The sequence below is a fragment of the Callorhinus ursinus genome, unplaced genomic scaffold (assembly GCF_003265705.2).
Source record: "Callorhinus ursinus isolate GAN/ISIS: 27379988/994484 unplaced genomic scaffold, GSC_fseal_2.0 scaffold71, whole genome shotgun sequence".
Taxonomy (NCBI): domain Eukaryota; kingdom Metazoa; phylum Chordata; class Mammalia; order Carnivora; family Otariidae; genus Callorhinus; species Callorhinus ursinus.
The window spans coordinates 5,994,093-6,020,487 of NW_027397133.1; the positions used below are offsets into that span (position 1 = coordinate 5,994,093).

General features: G+C 54.2%; 3 protein-coding genes across 11 annotated transcripts; 2 read left to right on the forward strand and 1 right to left on the reverse strand.

Moving 5' to 3' along the window:
* Window positions 1-50: 50 nt before the first annotated feature.
* ZNF428 (zinc finger protein 428) lies at window positions 51-8,710 on the forward strand. The gene is made up of 3 exons (XM_025849614.2): window positions 51-410; window positions 2,887-3,091; window positions 8,022-8,710. The coding sequence occupies exons 2-3, from the start codon at window positions 3,016-3,018 to the stop codon at window positions 8,537-8,539; spliced, it is 594 nt and encodes a 197-aa protein (XP_025705399.1). The 5' UTR covers window positions 51-410; window positions 2,887-3,015; the 3' UTR covers window positions 8,540-8,710.
* A 142-nt stretch (window positions 8,711-8,852) lies between these two features.
* On the forward strand, window positions 8,853-26,105 carry IRGQ (immunity related GTPase Q). 4 transcript variants are annotated; one of them, XM_025849701.2, is made up of 4 exons: window positions 8,853-8,974; window positions 10,140-10,272; window positions 19,128-19,659; window positions 20,872-26,105. In XM_025849701.2, exons 3-4 carry the CDS (start codon window positions 19,130-19,132, stop codon window positions 22,229-22,231), a joined length of 1,890 nt encoding a protein of 629 aa, XP_025705486.2. In that variant the 5' UTR covers window positions 8,853-8,974; window positions 10,140-10,272; window positions 19,128-19,129; the 3' UTR covers window positions 22,232-26,105. The 4 variants fall into 4 exon arrangements, with proteins under 4 accessions (XP_025705486.2, XP_025705484.2, XP_025705485.2 ...); XM_025849699.2 differs by lacking the exons at window positions 8,853-8,974; window positions 10,140-10,272 and adding an exon at window positions 18,542-18,675; XM_025849700.2 differs by lacking the exons at window positions 8,853-8,974; window positions 10,140-10,272 and adding an exon at window positions 18,671-18,804.
* Window positions 15,215-18,592, reverse strand: ZNF576 (zinc finger protein 576). Of its 6 annotated transcripts, none has more exons than XM_025849703.2 (3): window positions 18,478-18,592; window positions 17,593-17,693; window positions 15,215-15,949 (listed from the first exon to the last, which is right to left on the reverse strand). In XM_025849703.2, the coding sequence occupies exons 1-3, from the start codon at window positions 18,537-18,539 to the stop codon at window positions 15,522-15,524; spliced, it is 591 nt and encodes a 196-aa protein (XP_025705488.1). In that variant the 5' UTR covers window positions 18,540-18,592; the 3' UTR covers window positions 15,215-15,521. The 6 variants fall into 6 exon arrangements, with proteins under 6 accessions (XP_025705488.1, XP_073742760.1, XP_025705490.1 ...); XM_073886659.1 differs by lacking the exon at window positions 18,478-18,592 and adding an exon at window positions 18,295-18,471; XM_025849705.2 differs by lacking the exon at window positions 18,478-18,592 and adding an exon at window positions 18,161-18,471.
* Window positions 26,106-26,395: the final 290 nt, after the last annotated feature.

Below are 26,395 nucleotides of genomic sequence, written 5' to 3' on the forward strand. Positions count from 1 at the left end.
GGCTTCTATTGTCCCTCACTAAGATTATGCAAATAAGCAAGCCTCAGGCCCAGGATCCAGGTTTAGCTGACGCTCCCATCCCCTAGCTCATCACATTTTCTATAAGGCGCGTTCCTGCTCGCTCACGCACGCGCAAGCCTTGCAGTTTCTTGTTCGTTTAGCTGCGGACTGTACCAAGTAAACCCGGACAGCGAGGGGCAAAGCCCGGAACCCCCTGCGCGGGTCTCGTCGACGGCCCAACTCGGAGAGCCCCTCTTCCCACAGTACGACGGGAATGGTCCATCTCGCCGCGCAAGCGCCCTAGGCTCTTCACGCCGCTTTGCACTGCCTCCTACCCGACTTGCAGCGCAGGCGCAGAGCCGAGGCGTGCAGCCGCCGCCGCCGAGCCAGAGCGGGGGCAGCTAGCGCCGGTGAGTGTCCGGGATAGGGGTGCGCGGGGCATGCTGGGAAGCGGGCGCTACGGCACCGCTGCATGATGGGAGTGACGGCTCCCGTCACCGGGGCGAGCAGGCAGCCGTCTTGGCCCGTGATGGCCGGAGGGCGAGACCCAGGCTCCCTTTTCTCCCCCAACGCGGCTCCGTGCCGCCCTGGGGCATCCTGGGGAAACGGGACGCTCGGCCCTGAGGCATTGTGGGAGTCGGTCCGCTAGTCGTTATGGGCCTAGTGCATTCTGGGAAGCATTATCCTAGCTCCTTGTGGGGAAGCAGTCCCTTTTGTCACACACCTTCCGCTGAGCATCCTGGAAGCTCGGAGTGCTTCGACGCAGAGCACCTTGGAAGGTGGTCATTATAGGCCCGAGGCGTCCTGGGAAGGATTGTCGCAGGGCATTGTGGGGACTGGTCCTTATTGTCCGGTGTAAGGTTTTGCTCTGGCCTCCTTGCCCTAGCATTGTGGGAACGGGTGCCTATTATGTTCACGCAGGGCATCCTGGGAATTGGTTCCTGTAGGTTCAGTATTTGGTGGGGCCTAGGCACAGTGTTTTCCTTGTGGTAGTGAGGGAGCCTCATTTGTGTCCCTTTAAAATTGTGGAAGCCGGTATGGCCACCATAGTCGTTGTAGGAATGGGACTTGTGCACCAAAGAATGTCTCCACTTGACATCTGGAATACTCTGGAAGGTCCTTGTGTGATGTGGGTTTGGGGGAAGGTAGGCTGGACTGGTGAGCAATGTCTCCTGGTAATCTAATGGGAAGTCCTGATTGTCTCTAGTGTGTGCTTGCCAGGTAACATATAGAACGTCCTGTTCAATTTGAGTTTCAGGTAAATAACCTTTTAGAAATGTTTATCCCAAATATTGCATGGAACCTGTGTATATTAAATAATTTTCTTTTTATCTGAAATTAAAATTTAACCAGGCATGGTTTGTTTTTATTTACTAAATCTGGCAAACTTATCCTGGCATGAAGTAGAAATTCCAAATTAAATGGACCCTACAAGCAGTAGGGCATTAGGACAATTCTCTGCCAATTACGAATTTCCTGTCCTTAAAGCCCAGATCCAGGTGTCTTTAGAAAGCTCCCCTGCCATTGCTACCAGGCCCCCCCCCCCCGCCCCCATGCACCAGCCCCCCCCAGGCTTCGCTTTTTTTTTTTTTCTTTAGTCCCCAGCATTAAACTTGACTTCTAGGCTTTGAAGGGATTGTGTATTTTCCACCATTATATCCCCAGTACCCAGCACAAGTCTTGGCATAAAGAGGTGTAGCTGAGGCTGCCAATCCTTTCACTAGCTTGGCTCTTCTTGGCTCTTTACTGCCAGGGAGTGCAATGGGAGACAAAAGAATTGCCGCGTGTGTGTGTGTGTGTGTGTGTGTGTGTGTGTGTGAAGGGAGGTGTTGGTGAAGAGGGATAGGAAGGAAAGGAGTCAGAGAAGGCTTCTTGCCAGAGGTAGAGATGGTATTTGGGCTCGAAGAAGTACAGAGGTTCTTGTGTTTGAGATGGGTTTTGGAGAGTGAGTAGGAGTTCTCCAGGCAGACAAGGACATTCTAGACAGCAATAGTAGGATTTGCTAAGACCCGCAGATGTGAAAAGCCCTGGTGTGCACGGGGAGAGGTGAGAAGTCTGAAATGGCTGGGGTTTGTAGAAAGGGTTGTGGGCGGGAGTATTAACGGCCACTGTTAATGGAGTACCTGCCACATACCAGCAGTTTATATTGAATCAGCCCACTGAATTCAAAAAGTTTTTTCAGCCGAGGGATCATTTTATGAGAGGGTAACATCAAATCCTAGTTCACCCACCAACTAGTTGGTGTGACCTTGAACTACTTGTTAATCCTCTCTGTGCCTCAGTTTCCTCGTGTACAAAGAAGGTGATAATCTCTCAACGTAGTTACAAGGACTACATGGGTTAAGCCCCGGGAGCCCTTTGGTACCGAGAAGGAAACAGGCTAGAGAAGTTAAGTCCTTTGCTTGAAGCTACACAGCTAGAATATGGCAGATTTAGGGTTCAGACCAAGACACCACTTTGCCAAGGTATAGAACTAGGGCTGACACAAACTAGTGCTGTCATACCACTCATTTAAATACCGAAGTCCTTCTAGACTGATCACCACTACATCAAGGAATTCCCTACCCCCAGCTGCCACTTTGGACCCTCCCCCAGCCCCGGACTTTCTCACAAACTTAGCAACTAAAGGGTTAATTCTTGGCGTAGGACCATGTTCCACTCAGTTCTAATTGGTGCCCAGGCTGATACCTGCTGCTAAATATTTGGGATGCTTCCCCACACCACTGACAGCTTTGTTGCCCAGATGGGGAAATTAAGATCTATAGAAGAGCTGGGGCTATCTTTCTTTTCCTTTCCCCCAGCACTGAGCACACAGCTGGGCCTAGGGAGGCAGATGCTATGTAAAAATTTATTGAGTCACCACAGGCCTTTCCTTCCCCTGCGCAGCATCCCGCTCTACCTGCCAACATCCTGCATTGGAGAACTTGTGACCCAGGTGTGGCTCTGAAGAGCTGGCCGGGGAGGGACGCTGCCCAGCTGCTGCTCTTCTCCTGTCTCCTGTCCCCTCCCCTGGCCATGACAGAGACCCGTGAGCCAGCTGAGACTGGGGGCTATGCCAGCTTGGAAGAAGACGATGAGGACCTCTCTCCAGGTGAGGCAGCCTTAGAGATGGTGGCATTGCCTTGAATATCATCCTGGCTTGGAATTGGGGCTCTACTGAGAAATCTAGAGGGGGAGTGGCCCCTTGTCTCGCTAGGTGTTCCATTCTGACTGGGACTGTGTGCCCTGCTGGTGGAATCCTTCCGGCTGAGACTTCTGGGGGTTGTAGATTGGCTAGGATTGCTCTCCTTAATAGGGGTTCTAGATTGGTTGTGGTCTCTCTCCTCACTGGGGGTTCGAGATTGGCTGTGACCTCTCTTGCTGAAGGTGCTAGATAGGTTGTGATCTCTCTCCTCTCGGGGGGTTCCGGATAGGCTGTGATTTATTTCTTTTCTGAAGGTTCTGGATTGGTTGTGATCTCTCTCTTTTCTGAAGGTTCTGAATCGACTATGACCTCTCTCTTTTCTAGGGGTTCTGGATTGGCTGTGATTTCTCTCTTTTCTGGGCGTTCTGGTTTGGCTGTGATCTCTTTCCTTGCTGGAGGTTCTAGATTGGCTGTGATCTCTTTCTTTGCTGGAGGTTCCAGGTCGGCTGTGCTGTGTCTCCTCACTGGGGGTTCTAGATCGTCTGCCACCTCTCTCCTTGCCGGGGCTTCTAGATTGTCTATGATCTCTCTCCTTGCTGGGTGTTCTAGATCGTCTGTGATACCTCTCTGTGCTGGGTGTTCTAGATTGTCTGTGATCTCTCTCCTTGCTGGGTGTTCTAGATCGTCTGTGATCTCTCTCTCTGCTGGGTGTTCTAGATTGTCTGTGATCTCTCTCCTTGCTGGGTGTTCTAGATCGTCCGTGATCTCTCTCCATGCTGGGTGTTCTAGATCGTCTGTGATCTCTCTCCTTGCTGGGGCTTCTAGACTGGCTGTGACTTTTTTCCCTTCTGGGGGTTCTAGATTGGTTATAATTTTTTCCCTTGCTGTGGGTTCTGGATTGGCTGTGTCTTCTCATCTGACTGGGAGTTCCTTTCCGGGTACGACTTCTTGCCCTACTGTGATTTCTCTTCGAACTGTGACTTCTCATCCCACTGTGGGCTCTCTTCTGACTGCGACTTCTTGCTCTCCTAGACCAGCTGTGACTTTGGGTCCTGCTGGGGGTGCTAGACCAGCTGTGACTTTGGGCCCCGCTAGGGGTGCTAGACCGGCTATGACTCCGGGTCCTGCTGGGTGCACTATCCGGGTTGTAACTCTTGCCCCTGCTAGATACTTCAGTTGGGCTGTAACTCCATTCCCTGCCAGGGGTGGTCATCTGACTATATCTCTTCACCCTCCTCGATGATGATGGAGACTGGCTGTAACCTTTCTTCTTGAAGGGAGTTCTAGTGGGGCTGTAACTCTTGGCCCTACTTGGGGCTGTAGCCAGCTCGGAACTCTTCCCCATGCCTGAGGCTCCTGGTGGGCTGTAACTCTTCTCTCTGCTCAGATTTCCAGGCTGGCTCTTGCTTCTTTCCCAGTTGTTGTTTCTAGGCTGGCTGGAACTCTTGCCCCTACTCTGTTTTTTCTGGGAAGTAGGAGTTCTTACCCTGTTGGGCACACCTGGTGTGGCACCGTGAGTTCTTATCCTGGTCATGGTGCTGGCCCTGCTGGGTGACCTCTTGGAGCTGCGGCTTCCCCTTCTGCCAGGAGGTCGGCCCCGGCTGTGTGTGCCCCTCCGCTGGTGGGGTCTTACCCCACTGGCCTTGCTGATTTTGCTGGCCCTGGTGTCAGTGCTGGCCTTGCTGGGCGTCCTTGCCCTGCTGTGGACTCGGGACTTGCTGCCGGGCTGTTTAGAAGGGGCTGTCTTTGTACTTGCCCACTTGGTAGACTTGGAACTGCTTGGGCTTGTGGCCGAGTTGGGGGCCGTTGATGGCTTGGTGGGCACCGAGGAGCTGTTGGGCATTGCCGATTTGGTGGGCCTCAAGGAGGCGGGAGGCTTGGGAGGCACTGTGGACATCGAGGGTTCAGTGGATGCTGGAGACATGCCAGGCTTGGAGGATCTCGTAGGTGGAGAAGGCATGGTAGGTGCAAAAGGGCTTGTGGTCCTTAAAATCACAGTGGACATGAAAGACCTGGTTGCCATGGACAACGACCTGATTGCCTTTCCCAAGCCAACCGCATGAAGTCATAGTGGGCCTTGAAGGCCCTGGAGGGCAGGTGGTGTGAAGTCAGGTAGGAGGAGAAAGAGGGGTGGGGCCCCGGCCCAAGGCCAGAGGGGTTTCCTCTGTGTTTTGCAGCCATTCAGCAAATGTCTGCTGAGGCTGCCTGGGGACTGAGCATTGCTGGGGACATGGAGATGGGTCACACCCAGGTGCTGTCTTCCAGGAGTCCCCCATCTCCAGGTCACTACCCAGGTAGTCAGGATGTGTTGGAGTTTGGGTGGGGGGGGGTGGGGACAGGGGCAGAGGGTTCCCAGACAAGAGAGAGACACTAACCGCCTGAGGAGTCCGGGAGGACTTCACAGAGGAGGTGATGTGTGAGCTGGGCAGTGTTGGGGACCCCAAGATGAGTCAGACCTGCCCTCAAGGAGTCCTAGTCTGACGGGGAAGACATACCGGGGCCCATGGCTGCAGCCAGGGGAGAGGGCCGGGCCAGCGGGAGCCAGGGTGGAGGGAGCCGCCATCATAGAGAACAGAGCCTGGGTGCTGGGGCCTGAAGGATGAGTAGGAGGTCACCAGGCAGACAGAGTGGGGGACAGCCTTCCAGGAGGAGGGAGCAGCCCACACCAGGGCCTCAGGAAACGGGTGTTAAATGGCAGAGAGACGGCAAGACCGAGGCAGGAATGAGTAGAGAGAGAGCCGCAGGGAGGGACGTTCAGCCTACGAGAGTAGGAGCACCTACTCTCCTGAGCTGGGGGATGCCGGGGACCCAGCAGTGAGTCAGAGCAGGCCTGCCCCCTGGTCTGGTGGGAAAGGGCTTTGTACAGGCACAGCCCTCAGGGCTCAGGGTGAGGACAGCCAGAGGGCAAAAGACAGTGAGTGGCTGCCTAGGATGAGGAGATCTGGGACAGCCTCACTAAGGAGGGAGGCTTCCTACTGCGTCCTAAAGAATGATGGGGAAAACCAGGGTGAGACCTTCCCAGCAGAGGGAACAACATGTGTGAAAACCTCTGAAAAGGTTTGCTAAATTGAATGCCAGGCACAAAGAAGGCGTTCTAGATGCTAGAGATGCAGCAATGAAGCAGACAAAGTCCCTGCTCTGGGGGACAGGCAGTAAACACACAGGTTGATGTTGGATACGAGAAGTTGAGGAGAAAAAACAGCAGAGTCAGGGGCATAGGGAGTGCTGGGGAAGGATTGCCGATCAGACAGAGTGGTGAGGGTGTCTCTGAGAAGGTGACCCTTGCTCAGAGACTTGGCGAGGGGAGGGAGCAAGCCTTAGTCCATCTGTAAAAAGGGGGTAGCAAACGCCCTGCGGCAGGTGAATGCCTGAGGGGTCGAGGAGCCATGAGGAGCTCAGTGTGGTTGGCTCAGTTGTCATAAGAGCCCTCCAGGCTGCTGGAGGGAAATGAGGAAGAGGACCCAGGATGGACGCAGAGCAAGGCTGTAGCAGTCTTAAGGGATGCTTTTGATAGGTGCCTGCAGTATTTCCCACACCACTGCTGCTGTAGGGGGGCCTCCCCCCCCAACCAGTGCTCTGTGTGCACCCCCGTAATGACTGCTGATGGCACCCTTTCCTGTCATCGACTGCAAATTGTTTTCCTTTTTTGTAACCCACACTTGTCCTAGACATGTCCTGCATGCCCATGAAATCACAGTAATATATCTGTACTTACAAATATTTTAGCAGGGGCACCTGGGCAGCTCAGTCGGTTAAGGGTCTGCCTTCGGCTCAGGTCATGATCCTGGGGTCCTGGGATCAAGTTGCATCAGGCTCCCTGCTCAGCGGGGAGTCTGCTTCTCCCTCTGCCCCTCCCCCCTGCTCCTACACACACACACACACACACACACTCTCTCTCTCTCTCTCTCTCTCTCTCTCTCACACACACACACACACACACACTCTCTCTCTCTCTCTTTCTCTTTCTGTTTTTCTCTCAAATAAAATTAAAAAATTTTTAGGGGTGCCTGGGTGGTGCAGTCAGTCGAGCACCCATCTCTTGGTTTCAGCTCAGGTTGTGATCTCAGGGTCATGAGATCGTGTGCTCTCTCTCTCTAAAAGACAGAGTTAATTCACTTAACTGTATAGGTATATACACACCACATACATGTGTTTTAATTTGCTTGAAGACCTATTTGTCTCCCTAAAATGATCCATTGTAGGTCATCACCCATATTTAGCTTTCCCTGTTAGAGCTGTGTGACTGGAGGTGAGTGAGTCACCTAACTGCTCTGTTCCTCAGTTTCCCATTTGTCACTTAGGGTTAATAATGGTACTTGCCTCCAAAGGTTGTTATAAGCCTTAGGTAGGTTAATATATAAGAGCAGGGTTCTTCTTCTTTTTTTTTTCTTTTAGATTTATTTATGTGAGAGAGAGCACGCGTGCGCGCACACTGGGGGGCAGGGGTGCCAGAAGGAGAAGGATAGAAAGAATCCCAAGCAGACTTCCCACTGAGTGCAGACTCCGGTGCGGGGCTCGATCCCGTGACCCTGAGATCAAGACCTGAGCCAAGATCAAGAGCCCGACACTTAACTGACTGCGTCACCCAGGCGCCCCAAGAACAGGGTTCTTAAAATAGCAAGGAACACTGTTATTGTTACCGTTTTTATTACTGCTGCTTTGTCCTTATTAAACCCCTAAGGTGCAGTTCTTGCAAGACATCCATTTGCTCAGACACTGAGCACCTACTGCATGCCAGGCCATGTTCAATGCGACTGGGATTCCTCTGGGGGGAGGAGCAGGGGCTGTGTCTGGGCTGCCCCCTCCATGCTGTGGCGAGAGTCTGAATGAGGCTCAGGGAGGGGGCAGAGCCCTCGGCCTCAGATGCCTCTGTCTCTCCCCATCCATCCCCCTACAGGCCCCGAGCATTCCTCTGACTCTGAGTACACTCTCTCAGAGCCAGACTCCGAAGAGGAAGAAGATGAAGAGGAGGAGGAGGAGGAGGCCACTGATGATCCTGAATATGACCCTGGCTACAAGGTGAAGCAGCGCCTGGGGGGAGGCCGGGGGGGCCCATCCCGCCGGGCCCCCCGTGCAGCCCAGCCCCCAGGCCCCCCAGCCCAGCCCTGCCAGCTCTGTGGCCGCTCGCCCCTTGGGGAGGCCCCACCAGGGACCCCGCCCTGCCGGCTCTGCTGTCCTGCTACAGCCCCCCAGGAAGCTCCAGCCCCTGAAGGCAGGGCCCTCGGGGAGGAAGAGGAGGAGCCACCTCGGGCTGGGGAGGGCCGACCAGCTGGGAGGGAGGAGGAGGAGGAAGAGGAGGAGGAGGAGGAGGAGGAGGAGGAGGGCACCTACCACTGTACAGAGTGTGAGGATTCCTTCGACAACCTCGGGGAGCTGCATGGGCACTTCATGCTGCATGCCCGGGGGGAGGTGTAGGGGGAGACCCCACCCAGGGAGCTTGGCCAAAGGGGTGGGGTGGGAGGAGGGGGCAGAGGAAACTGGGGGAGGGTCACAATGGTCATGGGGGATGGGGGTAACGCCAATCTGTGTCGTCTTAGCAGTAGATGTGTGAAGGCCAGAATAAAAGCCAAATTCTGTGTGTGTTGGTCCAGCGTGTTTGGTGTGTGTGTGTGTGTGCGCGTGCGTGCATGTGTGTAGACTCTTGAGTGTGTGAGGCATGGGCCTGGGTGTTTATCCCCTCCCATCCCCTGGGGCTCCTCCCTGGGGGGACCCTTAACATCGTCATTAAGACTTTCAACATTTCCTGAGTGCTTCTGTTCAGTGTGGTTTCCATGTATTTACTCACAGACCCCATGATGTACGGGCTGGACTCAACAGTACAGAGGTTTCGCGCTCACATCATAGTCCAGGGTGGGTGTTTCAGGTTGGGGGACAGCCTTTCTCCATGCAGTGATTCGAGGACCTGGGCCATCCCTTAGCCGACTGTCATCCACATGGTCATGGCTGAGTGGCTGTGGCCTGGGTCCTGCTGGTGGAAGAGGAAGGCCAGCCTGGCGAGGTACCTGTGATGTCTTACCAGCCCCAGCCCCAACGGGGCACATACTGCTCCCATTGACATCCCTCTGCTGAGAAATGAGTCACATGGCCACAGCTCCTTGCAGGGGAATCTGGGAGAAGCGGTCTAGCCAATGCCCGGGAAGCAGAGAACAGTTTGTGGAGGATGGTGGAGGACAGCTAATGTTCTCTGCCCCTGCCTAAGAACCTTCACAAAGAGGACGTTAATTATAATCAGAGCTGTGCTTCCTGGGTGCCAAGTGCCGGTCCAAGAGCTTTATATATATTGACTCATAGAAGTTGTGTATCTAGGAACTTCCAAAAATAGAACCTTAATTATAATTACAGCTGCCATTTTCCCAGCGCTTACAGAGTGCTGCATTTTATTTGCATGAGATCATCAGGTCCTTAGAATAACTCTGTGAGGTAGGGACTGTGATCCATTAATTCATTTAGGAATTATCTTCCGAGTCCCTGCTGTATGCTGCGCATTGGGAATATACCAGTGAACAAAATAAAACCCTTGTCCTCATGGAGCTTGCAGGGGGGAGGGTAGGACAGACAGTAAATAAGTAAGATGGAGCGTATGCTGGCTGGGGGTAGATGCTGTGGAGAAGAACAAAGCAGAGGAGGGAGAACAGTGCTGGAAGGGGGCTGCCATTTTAAATGTAGCCCTCCCTGAGGAGGTGACGGAGCCCTAAGCAGAGGCAGAGGGGAGGAGGGAGCTGGAGCTGCATACTTAGGCGGGACGAGCAGTCCAGGCGGGAGGAGGCAGGAGCCTGTTGGGTGTCAGAGAGGGCAGAGCTGGAGGGGTGAGGGCAGAGGGGAGCGGAGGGCCAGCTGGTTAGAGCTTTGTTGGAACTTGGCTCTTGCTTGGAGATGGGAAGTACTAATTCATAGAAGTTTGGCACCAAAGCTTCTTAGAAAATAGAAGCCTAATTATAATGATAGCTACCATTTACTGAGCATTTACTGTATGCCAAGCCCTGTTCTAAGGCGCTTTACATGTGTTAACTCATAGAAGCTTGGCAACTAAGAACCTTCAAGAATAGAACCTGAATTACCGTAATGGCCATCATTAAATCAGCGCTCACGGTGGACCAGGCCCTGGGCTAAAGCGCTTTATATGGACAATCGCATCGGATCCTTATGAGGTAGGGGCTGTTATTTATTCATTCATTCATTCAACAGTGATGTATTGAGCACCTGCGAGATACTGGCACTATTCTGGGAGCTGAGAGTAGAGCAGTGAGCATGATGAACAAGACTCCCTGCCTTTTTGGAAACCCCTCTTATAACGCAGAAGACAGATACTTAGATACAGTAAAATATATAAAACGTAGAGAACATTAGAAGGTAGTAAGTGCTGTGGAGGAAAACGGGGTGGGGAGGCGTGTGTGTGTGTGTGTGTGTGTGTGTGTGGCTCCTGTCTTCAGGGGCAGTGAGTGCAAAGGCCCTGAGGTGGGGCCCTACTTGGGATATTTATGGAAGAACACTTAGGGCATGAGGCAGTTGCTGATGAAGGCAGGGGAAGACTGGTGGGAAGGCAAAGTCAGGGAGGGGCAGAGGGCCAGGCCTTCTAAGCCATTCTACCAATTTGGGCTGTGTCTCCATGTCTCCAGTCATTGTCATAACCCTTAGAGGCATAGGGGCTATTATCACAACCATTTTATAGCGGTTCCAGCTCGGGCCCAGGGAGGTTGACTTAACTGCTACAGGTCGGTCATACAGCTAATAAGCAGAGCCCGGGTTTGACTCCACACAACGGGGTGCAGGGCATACGTCCTTCACCGTTAAGCCACATTCCAGAAATGGCAGCCTGGCTGTCCGTAGCCATCATCTGACTGGCAGGAGTGTGTTTGGTCTCCACAGAGTTACGGAGGTTTTTTAATCATGTTGGTTACCAACATTTAAAAATGGGCAGATTTCACATCAAAATGGAGGGTTGGAGTTTCTCTTAAAAATTGTGAGATCTCGATTGCTGAACCCACAATCCCATAGGACAGTAGCTTGCTGGAGCTGAGTAAGGGTTACCTTCTGCTAATGGGGCATTCCGGCCCACGCACCCATTCCCCACCATCTGGCATGTGGACCCCTCACGCCCTGCTTGCTTCCCTGATGACGGTACCTGCTTGGCCACAAAGAACACTTGCATTTTGGTGCCTGTTACAGGATCTTATACCAAAGCATCTGTCAAAACCCACACTTTTCATCCTAGAGACTCAGAATCTGAAAACCTGACATTTATCCACTCTTCAGCTTGAGACTTTCCTAACCACTATAGCTTAACATCAATGACTCTTAGAATCGTCAAAGCAGAAATTCACAGCTCATTAAAACACCACAGATGGATTTTATTTCCTGGAGCAGCATGCTTAAGCGCTCTTCTGCCCTAAGATGGGGGTTTCTAAGCATGGGTGTAGAGAACAATCCATTCATCAGCAAAAATTCCTAAGGATATGAGAGACTGGGAATCCAGACACCTAGTCTGCTGCCAGTGGGGTCATTCAGTTCCTTGGGGTCCAGGCAGGATAGGGACACCAAGCTGGGAGTTACAACGAGAGGACTTAACGCAGGGGAGTGGTCATGCAGCTATTAGAAGTCTGAGAGCACAAATGTGGAAAACTGAGGCAACTGAGCAGTTCGTTTCTGCACAAAGCTCCCACCCCTAGGACTGGGGTCCCGGGCCCAGCAGGAGCTTGGAGGACAGGCCGTGTGCAGAGGTTTAAACCTCAAGAGGTTTAGCACAGTACCTTGTGCCCAGTACAGAATGGCACTGGAGCCTGAGCTGCTGCTGGAGGGAATCCAAAGCAAGGTGAGTCCCTTCTCCGTCTTCCTACCTTCTTTATGCCATCCCTCTTGTGGGCAGAACTTGAGGAAGCCAGCTCTGGAGTCTGGGAAACCTAACTGCAGAAAGCCCAGCATCACAGAGCATCACAGGGATGATGCCGAGAGACACTCAGTAAACAATGGGCACAGTTGAGCATTCTTTGAGCCTCTGAGATCAAGTGTCCTAGGTGCTGGGGAAGTGAGGAAGACATAACACTTGCCCTCGAGAGTGTGTATTCCAGGGTAAGAACACGGATAATGACAGACAAAAGCATGATAATCCCAGGTATTGAAGAGCGCTAAGAAGAAATTAAGTCAGGGTAAGGGTTGCTGGTGCCACTTTAGCCAAGCAGGTCAAGGAGGACCTCTCTGAGGTGGTAGCATGTGTTGAGTCCTGAATAACGTAGGGACAGTGTTGCAAAATTCTGGGTAAGAGCACTCGAGGCAGAGGGAATAGCAAGTGCAAAGGCCCTGAGGCAGAAACCAGCCTGGCATGTGTGACTGGAGTATAGTGAAGATAGAGCTGGGAGGGAGTTAAGATTGCTTAGCAGGCAGGGGCTCCCATCACTGTTGGGTTTTCTGGGCCTGGGTAAGGTCTTGGGATGTTATTTATGGTATTCCATTTGAGGATTTTAAATGAGTGATGTGCACTGACTTACATACACGGGGGGTGGTCTGTAGTGGACTGGAGGGGGTAGCAGTGGTGGCAGGTCCAGGGGTGGGCTGAGGGGAGCAGTTAGGAGAGCAGCTGTGGGGAGGGCCGGTCAGACTTGGGAATTTAAAGATTTTTATTTTTTTTTGACAGAGACATAGCAAGAGAGGGAACACAAGCAGGGGGAGTGAGAGAGGGAGAAGCAGGCTTCCCGCGGAGCAGGGAGCCTGATGCGGGTCTCGATCCCAGGACCCCGGGATCATGACGTGAGCTGAAGGCAGACGCTTAACGACTGAGCCACCCAGGCGCCCCAAGACTTGGGAATTTAGAAGTAGAGTGGACAGTTGACCAATCTCATGGTAGTGGTGTAGGTGGGGGCTGTAGGAGTCACATCGACCCTTTTTACGTTTTTGAGACGCCTATTCGTCATCCAAGTGACTTTCTCATGGGGAGAAGTCTGGGGTTTGAGCTGCAGATAAAGATTGGGAAGTCACCAGTGATGCTATTTAAAATCTTGGGAATCTATGACATCTGGAGAGTGGGGAGAACAGGAAGAACACAGGCAGGCTGCTATCTATCTCAGGGGAGCATGTGTGATTCTAGCCTTAGGTTTGGGTTGGAGGGAACCGCTGTGGGGGAGGTGTAAAACATCTGGGTTGGAAATTTCTGAGCTGTCGCCAGGTGCAGAGGAAATATTTGACTTTGGTGAAGTCGATATTTTAGGAAACAGTGATGGCCAACTGACTCCAAACCAATTTCCCCGTAAGTCATCCAAGCAAAGAGATCCGGGCTAGCTAGCCCCGCCCAAATCCTGCACAAACAAACACATGCATGCACAGCCCCCTACTAGAGGTAGTATTTCCCGGGGTGGGAATCCTGGCTGCCAGGCTCAGAGTAGTTTGTTTGTCCGTCGGTTAGACAAGAGGTCAGCCAACTTTTACTGTAAAGGGCCAGATGGCCCTTTCCGATTTTAGGCTTGGCGGGCCATACGGTCTCCATTGTGACTACTCAGATCTGCAGTTCTGCGCTGCAGACAGGCTTTAAATGAGGCTGCATGTGACAGAGACCCAAAATAAGGGTGATTTAAACAAGATAGAGGCTTATTTCTCTCTTACGTGATAGTATGGAAGTGGATATTCTAGGGCTGGTATGATGACTGCTCCATGAAGTCATCATGGTCCAGGGACCCACGGTCAAGGGATCCATCCTTTTGCTGTCTTGCTGCTCTGCCAGCCCATATCTTGCTCTCATGGCCCAAGATGGCTGGATACCACGTCCACACTCCAGGCAGGGAGGTAGAGGAAAAGGCATGTCCCTCTCTGAAGCCTGAGAACTCTACCCAGAATTTAGCCAGAACTCGGGTCACAGGGCCACACCTAGCTGCAAGGGACCCTGGGGAATGGGAGTGTTTGTAGCTACCATGTACCTAGCTAAAAATTGGGAGACATCTATCAGTCTCTACCATATCTATCTCAGCTATGGGCTCTAAAAACATCCCTCAGTTCATCCATCTCCTGTTGAGTTCATAGGTGTTGAGAATGGTTTGATCCCTATTCAGCTGAATTCCTGAGACCAGACAAAATCCAGGTCTCCTACTCCTCCGCCATCTTGCTCCGCCCCCCATCCCTCGGTTCAGATAGACTCTGTGATTATTGTATGCAGGGCATCAACCATTGTCACTAAAGGGGGCAGGACAGGTAATCCAAAGTCCTGACCACACTCAGCACGAGGCCCGGTGGGACTTGGCCCAGGGTTAGGCTTTTCAAGAGCTGAAAATAGGATCTTAATGGGAGCTCTCCCAATGTTGGCCAAATACAACAGGAAACAGAAGGTATCTCTGTTTGATTTCAAACCAGATTCCCTGCAGGGCCAGGCCAGCTCTGACCTGAGCTTCCCCCTCCCTGTGCCCTTCTTTTTATTTTATTTATTTTGAAAGTGAGAGAGAGGGATGTGCGAAGGGGTGTGGGGCAGAGGGAGAGGGAGATTGAGAATCTTAAGCAGGCTCCATGCTCAGTGCAGACCCTGAAACCGGGCGGGCTCTCACGACCCTGAGATCATGACATAAGCCAGAATTAAGAGTTGGACGCTTAACCACCTGAGCCACCTAGGCATCCCCACCCTGTGCCCTTATATTTTCTGGGAATTCCTGCTCAAGAGCCAGAGTTCCTTGTTTAGACATTTTAATGTAGGTCTTTTTTGTTTTTAGATACTATTTGTTAATTTTATTCATGTCATCTCACTTACACATCTAGAAAATATTCCATGACCAGAATAGTACATAAAATTATTTAAGCGGGCAATAGATTACTGGGGGGGGAGCCCCAGTCCATCCAATACCATGGCCTCTCCGTGAGTGGGAAAGACTGACAGGGTGGTAGAAGACAAGGACTTGAATTGCAACCCCCACGTGACTCAGAGTACAGCCCCCAACTTTGCTATTCTGTCTCCAAAGGCCCAAGTTGCTCCACGTCTGGGACCCTTCCAGTGACATTACAGGCCCCGCAACACCTCACCTTCCCTGCCCCCTTTCAGGCACACATCCAGGGGAATTTGCTCCTACAGCTCATGCCACCCGTCTGGGAAGAATTAAAGGTGATTACACAATCTGCAGCTAGTTGTGATTTCAAACTATTTAATTGGGAATGAGGGAGATACAAATAACAGTTTTCCCTTTTGCTTGCTCATTTTTTTTTTTTAAACAAAAGATTTCACTAATTTCACTATATCCCTGAAGGCCTTTGTGTCCTCCAAAGACTGAAGCTGTAGATGAGCATCTTCTGGGTCCTACTTATCAGGAGTCCTTTGCCTGTCCAGGGAGGGAAGCAAATCCTTCCAAGGCCCCCGTCCCATATCAGAGGTGGGTTCTAGCAGCCAAAGAACCCTCCCCCACACCCATTGCCCTAGGGAGGGCTTAGCCCTCACTCAGAGCTCCCCCCGGGCATGCCGGATGTAGTGTTGATGCAGCCCAGCTTCCTGGGCAAAGTCCTGACCACACTCAGTGCAGGCAAAAGGGCCGGGAGGGGTGCGGGTCTCATGCGCCTGGCGGTGCCGCCTCAGAGAAGCAGCCTGCCCAAAGGTCTTGCCACAGTCAGGGCAGGGGAATGTAGGCTGGGCAGCGGTGGGCACCACTGGCGTGGAGGGCCTGGCGGCTGGACCGTGGCTGCGCTGATGGGCGATCAGGGCCTTGGAGGAGGGGAAGGACCGGGCGCAGGTGAAGCAGATGAAGAGGGCCCCCTGCAGCTTCTGGGCCACGAAATCCGCTGGGTGCTCCCGCTTCATGTGACGCTCCTGGAACTTGGAATCGGCGAAGGTGATGAGGCAGCGGGTGCACTGCGGGGCCCCCAGGTGGCCTGAGGGACGTGGGGAGAGGTCGGGGGGAAGCCAGCAAGAGTCACCAGGACCTCTCCCAAGCCCCAGAGTCATGCCAACAATTCACATTCAGGGCTTACCATGTGCCAGGCTATATGCCAGGGCTGGACAGTGGCACAGGCAAACTATTACAGGACCTGTTTTATGGATGAGCAGGCTGAGGCTCAGAAAGGCCGGGCAACTTGCCTACAGTCATGAGGCCGGGAAATGAAATGGTGGAGTCAGGACTGGAACCCGGGGAATCTGCCCTTCCAACAGAGCCCCGTGGTTAGAGCACAGTCTCTGGAGCCAGAACGCCTGGCACTGAATTCCAGATCTACCACTTCCTAGGCAAGTACAAGTTTCCTCATCTGGAGAATGGGGTCATAACCACATCAGTATGGCTACAACTGATCAGTACGGTTATTACTATCTCATTGGGTTGCTGGAAGGAGTAAATGAATTAATTCATATAAAGTGCTTAGAAGAGTGCTACACAGTGGTTTGCAATTATTAGTATTGAGAAAGAGAAAAGCAGCTTGACAGCCGGGGGCCGGCCTGGCGCTCGCAGCTAGGCCTTGGTGTTCTCCTGTTGAACATAAGCAGTTTCACAGAACCTCGTCAGACAAGGCCATGCTGTGACTGAGATGAATCAAGTCAAGACCATGCCAGAATAACGTCTGAACACAGACAAAACATGAACGTTGTCCAAGCCACAAGAAAGACCAAACACCCCGCTATCCTGGCTCTTAGGAGGGGCTGCTGCTGCTTTATCAGTCGCAGCTTGAGCCTTTGTGTCTCCCTCCTAGATAAGATCTGACCACCCTATCTTTTGCACCTGCTTACCAGGCAGCATCTAATTCTGGAGCAAAACCCTTCCTTGAACCCTTCCCCAAACCACCTAAGATAAATCCTTTATAACACGGAGAGGCCCCACAGCGCCCCAGGGCATGTGTGCTTCCTCAGTGCAAAGAGCGATAAACCCAACTCGTTCAACTGTAGGGTGTGTTCCTGGTGGTCTTTGGCTGAAGGGCCTTGACACTGGGGCTGTCCTTGTCACAGATAACCTCTCCTTGCCTGGGTCCGACAGGAGGACTGGGATAACGAAGGTTAAAAGCTTACAAAGCGCCCATAAGCATCAAGAGCCTTCAGTAGAAGCTGTTGCTATCATGCTCTGTCAAATTGGCTGCCTTCATTAACATCAGACCTTCCCCTTCTCTGCCCCAATCCCCATTACAGCCGTGTCACCTGAGTAGTGGCAACCTCTCTTGACATAGGGAAACCCAAGCCCGAGTCACACCGAAAGTCTGGGGCGGAGTTGGGCCTGGAACCTTGGGGCTCCTCTGCCAGTGCCCCACTTTTCCCAGCCACATCTCCCACCCCAAGCCTCTCTGGATGCCACTTTGTTGCCCTGAACTGCAGCCCACTCGAACTTACGTGGACAAAGCAGGGTGGGTACATCTGAGCAGAATGAGGGTAAGGGTGGAGAGTGGCAGTCCCTGGTAGGGCAGCTTAGAAGCCATTTATTAGAGACCCTTCCCAGCAGGCAAGTGCTTGTAACGCCTGGGACACTGAAATGCTATAGAAATACCTTTAGCTAGCATCAGCTCCAGCACCCCACCCTCCTCTGGCCAGCAGCACTCACAGATGTCGCCTCCTGGACTGCGGGGACTCCTCTCCTTGGACGAATCCTGCTGCTCCATGGTCTCTTCAGGGTGCGGGTCCTCCATAGTGACTGGGATCCCTCTGGTCAAGAGAGTAGCACGCATGACAGAATAGTAAATCAAGTGAAGTCGCTCGTTTATCGACAGCACTAAAGGGCCCGCTAATCCCGTGACTTCTGACGGGCTCTCCTTGCCCCCATAAGATGCCATCCTCTTGAACTCTAACCTGATGGAGCTGTTCCCTAGGGAAGCTTCGACCCTCCCAAAAGGGTCGACTCCCTAGGTTTGTGACACCCCTTCGAGCCTTCTCACCTGTATGAGACCTATGGCCTCCTACATCAAACTAACTCCCTGAACTCGGCATGGAACCCTTGAGCTTTGACACCAGCCTCATCCCCGTCTCCCACGTGTCTTGAGGCCGGTGCTGGCATCCAGGCTTTAGCCCGCCTCTTCCCGGGAGGCATCTTTCTCTGACATCCTGTAACCCTCGCGTTCCACCCAGGGCCCCCGCCTCCCACGCGCGCCTTCAGCCTTCGCCCCGAGCACTGCCCTCGGTTCCCTCCTCCCGAGGCGGGTAGCCCAGGCCTCCGTTTTGCTCCAGACGGCAGAGGGCTGCCTTTCGTTGCGCCTGTCAGTCGCTCGTCACAGCGCCGCCACCCGGAGGGAAGCGGGGTAGGGCCCACCGAGTCTTAAGGTCCCAGTGGCTTCCACGCCCTTTCGCCTGATGAGCCTCTCGAAGCCCAGGCCCGGCATGCTATCCGGCAGTGATGCAGTCTCGCCAACCGGGTCCTCAGAGTAACGGGAGGGGTCCTTTTCTGCACTGGGGTGCGTTATGATGACGTTGCAGGCCCCGGTGCCGTACAGACCTCAGCTTCTTGCGCCACTGTGGCCAGGCTCTCCTGGCGCGCAGGCGCCTTGACTCCTTCATTGTTCCGAGCCTTGCGGCAGCAGGACCCCCATAAGGAGCGGGCGTACGTCGATGGCTTTGCGCAGGCGCCGTGAAGGGCTGTAGCCCCGAGGTCACGCTTCCAAGACACACCCTCTCCTTAAAAGAGTGACGTCAGGTTAGAGCCCCCGGAACGTGTCCGGACGTCCCCAAATCCCGGCCCTCTAACCTCTTCGGCCTCCGTCCGCCAGACCCCAGGGGCGGGGCTTCTCGGCGGCTGATAAGTCGCCGCCGACTGAACTCTCAGGTTGTGTCGGCGGTTTGCTCGGTTAGTGATTTGGAAGGGAGGTGTGGGGGATAGAAACATCTATGTCCCTGAGGAAGAAGAGGGCTGGAGGCCCGATTTTGAGAATTTGAAACAAAAATGTATCCAGAAAGAGGGCGGATAAGATGCCCTTATCCCTGGGGAAAAAGTAGGGCGTGGGTGCCGGATTTTTCCCTGGGAGTGACATCCAAGAAGGGAAGGGGACGGGGTGAAGGACTGAACTCTGAGACCAGAGTGGGATGACAAAGAATGAACAAGGCTGAGTGCTCCCTGACCCGGGTCTGCCCCACCCCCTTGCTTTCCAGGTATGCCACCGCCACGGGGTGACGTGACCGCCTTGTTCCTGGGGCCTCCGGGCTGTGGCAAGTCCGCGCTGATTGCAGCGCTGTGCGACGGGAATGTGGAGACGATAGAGATTCCCGAGGGACGGCCGGACTCCGGGATCCCCAGCCTGCGAGCTGCCGGCCCTGGCCTTTTCCTGGGCGAGCTGAGCTGTCCACCCGCAGCGCCAGGGCCCTGGGCGGCGGAGGCCAATGTGCTGGTATTGGTGTTGCCCGGCCCCGACGGGAACGGGGAGCCCTTAGCCCCAGCGCTGGGAGAAGCAGCGCGGGCCGCCCTGGCCGGAGGGACCCCGTTGCTGGCTGTGCGGAACCTCCGTCCTGGAGATTCGGAAAATGAAGCTCAGGCCCGGGATGAGACAGAGGCCCTGCTGAACAGCGCAGGGTTGGGGGCCGCGGCTCTCTTCGTGCTGCCGGCCGACTGCGGCAGCGGAGATGGCTGCAAGGAATTGGAGCGCCTGCGGGTGGCGCTGCGGAGCCAGGCGGAGGTGCTGCAAAGGTGAGCGAGGAGTTGGGGTGGGTTGGAGGCCTGGTCTTTTAGACTTCGCACTCAGAAAATGTTCTTTGAGATCCGCGAGACCCCACCCCCAGCAAGCTTGGGGCAGGCGTTAACAGGATAGCTGCTGGGGGCCCTGCTCTCTCGTCCAGATCCCACCCCTCAGCGCAGGTTTTGAGGTCAGCGAGGCTCCACCCCAAGCCCAAGCTCAGTGCTGGACCCTTTCCCCACTTCTAGGCCTCGCCCCATCCAAGGGTCAGCTATAGGTTCCGACCTGTCCTCCAGGTTCGTCCTCCTGCCAGTGTTCTGAGGTCACAAGCCCTGCCCCAGTGAGAATTTTAGGAGAGGCCAGGACCTAAAGCCCAAATACTACCTCCCTCCCCCGCAAAAGTTTGAAGGAGGGCCCACTCAGCACACAAGCTTGTGATGCCCGCGAAGGTTTTACCCTAGGAGTCACACTTTTTCTTTGAGCCCTCCTCGCCCTCCCCATCATCAGCTTTGTTCTCCAGCTACACCAGTCCTTGTAAAGCCACACCCTCAGTGAGCCTTACTATTTCTGGGATTGCTCCCCCACCGCCTTTCTCTAATCCCGTCTCGTTTCTATGCCCATTTGCTGGCTACCTTCTGAATTTTTTCCCCCATCCCCTGGCCACCTATTTCATAGAAGTCACATGAGGCTCAGTGTGCATCATTTTCCTTAGCCACATCTCCTTCTTTGGTAAGCACTGATAGGTGAGGCTTTTCCCCTCTTTGGTCCTTATTCCCTTCCTTACGCCTAGTCTCAGCAAAGAGCGCCCCGGGTGACCTTGCTCTGGTCGGAAGGTGCTTGACTTTTCTTTAGTCCACAATTCTAAGTTGCAAGCCTGTTTTTGCCTGAGCCCGACCTTCGGTGAGTTTTGCTTGGCCTTTCTTAACCCTGCAGGTCCCTTGGAAAAGCCCCCCCCTCCCCTCAAAAGCTTGAATCCCAGAGAAGATTTAGCGGGTTCCCCCTTTTAGGCTTTGTTGGAAACCTGACCTCAACGAACCTGCCCCACCCCTGTTTTAAGCCCTGGTTTCTATATGCTGTACCATTAGTCTGGCCCCTCCCTCTTCTTTCAGGGATCATTCGGAAAATTCCACCCTTATCATCCGAGCCTAGTCCTGTCCGCATAGCACCGCCCTCTAGCGTTTAAACCCTCTTCCTGCCCTTTACCCTCCCTCTTCCTGTTCCTTCAGGCTCCTTCCACCCGCTCAGGATGGCTTCGAGGTACTGGGTGCGGCAGAGCTGGAGGCTGTGCGTGAGGCCTTTGAGACCGGTGGCCTGGAGGCGGCGCTGTCGTGGGTTCGCGCTGGCCTGGAGCGCCTGGGCAGCGCGCAACTGGACCTGGCTGTGACCGGCAAGGCAGATGCGAGCCTTGTGCTGAACATGCTACTTGGGTTGGATCCCACTGACCCAGATGACGAGCCTGTTTTCACGCCCCCGGGGCCCACGCCCTACCCCGCCCCAGAGCGTCCCAACGTGGTGCTCTGGAACGTACCTCTGGGCTCCGCGGGCACTGCTGCCGCCCCCCATCCGACCCACTACGACGCCCTCATCCTCGTCACCCCGGGGGCCCCTACTGAGAAGGACTGGGCTGAGGTTCGGCCCTTCGTGCTGCCAGATGCGCCGCTGGTCTGCGTGCGAACAGACGGTGAGGGCGAGGATCCAGAGTACCCGGAGGAAGAGGAGAAGGCAGAGAAGCCCAGCTCCGAGAGCTCAGAGAACGCAGGCGGAGAGGGGTTGAAGAATGCACGCAGTGAGGGAAGGGAGAGCCGTGGCACTGGATTGCAGAAAGGTAGCGGGGAAGAGTCTGAGAAAGCAGGCAGCGGGGAAGGTTCAGAGAAGGCAGGCAGTGAGAGTTTGCCGCGTGTTGGCGGCGGCGCGAAGAAATCGGGCAGTGGGGACTCAGAGCGTGCGGCCGCACTGAGCCCGGAGGATGAGACATGGGAGGTGCTGGAGGAGGCACCGCCGCCCGTGTTCCCCCTGCGGCCTGGCGGCCTCCCCGGGCTCTGCGAGTGGCTGCGGCGCGCGCTCCCCCCGGCCCAGGCGGGGGCGCTGCTGCTGGCGCTGCCACCTGCGTCTCCCCACGGGGCGCGGATGAAGGCTGCGGCGCTGCGGGCCGGGGCGTGGCGGCCGGCTCTGCTGGCTAGCCTGGCGGCGGCGGCGGCCCCGGTACCAGGGCTAGGCTGGGCGTGCGACGTGGCGCTGCTGCGGGGCCAGCTGGCAGAGTGGCGGCGGGCGCTGGGGCTCGAACCCGCGGCGCTGGCTCGACGCGAGCGCGCGCTAGGCTTGGCCCCCGGGGAGCTGGCAGAGCGGACGCGCTTCCCGGGCCCCGTGACGCGCGCCGAGGTGGAGGCGAGGCTGGGCGCGTGGGCGGGCGAGGGCACTGCGGGGGGCGCGGCGCTGGGCGCCCTTTCCTTCCTGTGGCCGGCGGGCGGGGCGGCGGCCACCGGCGGCCTGGGTTACCGCGCCGCGCACGGTGTCCTGCTGCAGGCCCTCGACGAGATGCAGGCCGATGCCGAGGCGGTGCTGGCACCCCATTGGCCCGCGCAGTGAGGGGAGGGATGAGGGTCGGGGCTTCCGGGGTGCTCAGCGTCCGTGCTGCTTGGCTCCACCAGGGGCTGAGGACTCCCAGGTCCCGCTTGGGGGGGGGTTGGGGGTGGAGTTGGGAGTCCAGAATCTGGCGTCGGATGTCTGGGCCTCTGAGGTAACAGAGCTGGGGGCCACCACCCAGAATCCTGGGTGCCTGAAGGCGATGAGGGCTCTAGGACTACGGACTGGGATGCGTGACTTGTAGTGTCCTGGATCCCTAGGTCCTGAAGGGGAGTGGGGTCTGGGGGAGAGAACTGATTTCCCTGGGGACCGCAGGGCATGACTCCAGACTGTGTCCTGAAGGAAGTTGAGGGGTTGGACTCCTAGAAGGGGTTCTGTCCTGGTCTCCAGGGGAGTAGAAACTGGATCTGTTGGTCCTCTAGCCCTGGGAGGGGGGAGAATAGGTGAAAGCCCTGGTTCCTGATGAAGAGGGTCTCCATCATCCTGGAGATTCCAGTATGGAGGAAGGAGTCTGGGTACCCCAGGGAGCCGGAATCCTTGGAACTGCTGAGACACATGGGGATATAGGATCCAGGCTTCCCAGAGGGAATGGGTCTGCATCCAGCCTCCCAGTTCCTCAAGAGGGTGGCTTTGAATCTTCCCTGGACCTTGGTTTCTAATTCCTGGGTGGTGGGAGGTCTCCATCTACAGGAGGGAACAGGGGGCTGTGCAAAAGAGCTGGAGAGCCTTTGGTCCCCCTTGAGGAATAGAGAGATACCTAATATTTGCTGCTCCAGGGGACTGATGACCCAGATTCCTTTCCCAGCTGTTGTGGGGAGGATGGTCCCACAAAAATGAGGGGAGGAGGCGAGAGGTCTGGGCATGGTAGCCAGAGACCAGAAATGAGGCCTTCTAGGTGTGGAAGGGCAGGAACCCATACCTCAGAGGTACCTCCCACAAATCCCTTATGGATTTCGACCCTGGCAGTTGTCTCTCTCTGTCTGTGTGAGTTTGGGAAGGGATATGACTGCCCCTTTTCATAGGTGCTGAGTGATTCAGGGGCTCTTTGGTGAGTCTTTTCCTTTGTTCCTCTCTCCCTTAGTGGTTTCTATCTCTTTTTGGTCTTGATTTGTTCCGACATTAAGCCTAACCCTTTCTGGCCTTGGTATTTTATACTCCTGCCTTTTTTGGAAAAGCAGCTGTCGTACTGCAGTGATCCAGACATTTCTGTGTTGGCGACCTCAGGTGTCACCAAGAGGTTCTGCCTTCTGGTGTACACACAGTGCTGCAGAGGGCAAGAGACCCACAGAAAAGCTAGGGAGCGTTCCAGACCGTGGGAGTGTGCCATGAGTGAAGCAAAGCCAGAAACCACAGTGCCTGGAATGTTCTAGGCTGCCAATGATAGGTAGAAAAGACGCCACAGGTCACAGAATTCTTCAGTGTCAACAAACAGAAAGGGAACCGAAAGGCCATTAAGTAGAGTGAATCTCTTTTATGAGAGATGGGGAGAGCAAAGCCCAGTCAGGGCAGGCTCTAGGCCCAACAGCACACAGCAAGGTCCTACGTGGTCTGGCCCCTGCCTTTTCACATTCCCTGCCCCCCCCCATCCCCCAACCAGCCTGATCTTCCTTCTGATGCCTGGGTGGGCCACCTTGGATCCTACCCCAGGACCTTTGCATTTGCTGTTCTTCGTAGAATGCTCTGCCCCCAGATCTTCCCATGGCTGGTTCCTCCTTGTCAAGCAGGTCTCAGCTCACATGTCCCCCCAGAGAGGCCTTCCCTGACCAGTGTAACTGAAGTAGCTCACACATCCCCATTATTCATCTCAGCCCGTCAGTGTTTCTCGTGTAGCAATTATTACTGTAAACAATTACCTTATTTATTTACCTATTTAATAGCTATGATCCTCTTACCTGTCTTGTTCTCTGCTCCATCCCCAGTACCTAGAAGAGTGCTTGACAACACAGTAGGTGCTTAGTAAATACTGAATTCATTATTCCATGGCAGACTGGAACTTAGATTGTCGACCTCTTGCCACAAGACAGGGGAAATGAGCGAGGCAGGGAGAAACAAGCATCTGGTGGGAGAGAAGCTCCTGTCGGAGGTCAGGGGATCTGGGAAGCAAGCAAGGCCTTGCCACTGGCACTCTGGGTGACTTGGACCAGTGCCTTATTTTCCCATCTGCGAAAGGAAAGGGCTGGACGAGAACCCTAAACACTTCCAAGATCCTATTTTCTTTAACAGTGGGAGACAGGGGTGACCCATCTGAGGGGCAGATACCTGCCAGATGGTACCCCCGTGTCCATCTTGAACCCCTACCACTGGCACAATTTGTCCCCTCGGAGTTGAGATGGCCGAGGTGGGGAAAAGCATTTGGCTCCATACAGAACGGCTTCAGGCATTGTCCTCAAAGGCCTTTTGGGCTTCAGGGGAGGGTGTTTGCCCATATCTGTAATATCCAGTACAACACGTGGGGAAGTGGGAGAGGCGCCCAGCAGCGCTGTCCGACAAACGGAATGTGAGCCGCATCTGTAACTTGAAATGTCCCAGCAGCCACATTAAAAAAGATAAAAGGAAACAGAGTGAAGCTAGTTATGTTTTATGTAACCCAGTAAATCCAAAATATTATTTCAACATGTAATCAATCGAGAAAAGAATGAGATATTTTACACTTAGCGTACATCGCCTTCAGATGGTAAATTTTCATCAGAAGTACCTCTATTTAACTTTCCGAAAAATTTGTCGGTGGAGAAATCGATTCCTTTACCCAAGTTGTCCCGATTATATTGACCAGTTTCCCAATAACTGAGGTGTGTATCCATTTTCAACTAAAAGTGAATAAAGTTTAAAACTCCACTTCCCAGTTAACACTAACCACGTTTCAAGGGCTCGGTAGCCACCTGTGATGTGTGGCTAGAGCGTTGGACAGCACAGACCTAGGACGCTCCCATTATCACGGGAAATCCTATTGGCACAGCTCTAGGGTCAGACAGTCCTCCAGACATTGGGGTAACCTTGGGGAAGTCACTCAGCAAATGGCATCTACCTCACAGGGTAATTGTAAGAATATGTATGTATGTATGTACATGCATCTTCACACACACACACACACACACACACACACACACACACACACAACCCGTCAGCTCACGCTGCAGCCCTTGGGAGAAGCTTGGCCCCTGGGGAGCTCCACCATAAGTCTTGTTGCCTATGCCCTGGGCCCCAGGCAGCACCCAGACAGCTCTAGTCTGGGCACCTCTGTCTCACGCCCATGCCTTTGCTCACAGTGCCCTCCTCTGTCTCCGCCACTTTTCACGCCATCTCTGATTTGGTCTTGCCTGACACCTCTACCCCATGCTGCCCTGCTCCAAATTCCCTCTGCCCTCATGCCAACGAGGGTCGTGCCAGAGATCATATCTGAGAAAGCAAAACCCAATTTTGTTTGCCTGTGTCTTTGCTGGGGAGTGCTGATTGTGTTTCTGTCGTTGTGTATTGACACTCTTGGGTGTTGTGACTAATTGGGGGGGGTTGTCTTTTAAATTATGACTTTTGATGGAAGGCATCACGTTGCTAGCCAGGCATCTGTCTCTGGGAGCATCCAAGCAGAAAGACTTAAGACTCCCTTGAGAACTGATTGCTGGCTGCCCCCGGGGTGTGTCGACGTCGTACTTCCAGGCTGGAAGACCCTCGAAGGCAAGAATTCAAGGAAATGGATGCTAAGTCTTGGCCCTGCCGTTGCCAGAGATGATCTCATCGCCTTAGCCGAATTTCATACATTTCTGGATGATGATGAAGAGACTCGTATCCACTAGGGTGGGGAGCCTGGGAGGGCTAATCAAAGGTGTGGTTGGCCTGCGGTGCTTTTTGAAGGAGTGAATAAAAATGTGTAGAAATCCCACTCTGTGTCTCTTCTTTGGGGATTTGAAGGGGAAGATGCTTGGGATTTTGCTTCAGTCTGGGGAAGGAAGGGGCTGGAGATAGTACTGGGTCTGAAGGAAGAAGAGACCAACGGTGGGGACTCCTGGGTCCTGGGAGAGGAGTGCTGGATGGTGAGGGTCTGCTTGGGAAAGAACCCCTTGAGCTGGAATCCAGAGACTCCCGGCAGTGGGGAGGGGGAGGGTAGATGCAGGTGGAAAAGTGACATTTAGACCTTAGGGGCTTGTGACAGTAAAGCATCCCAGCCCTGGA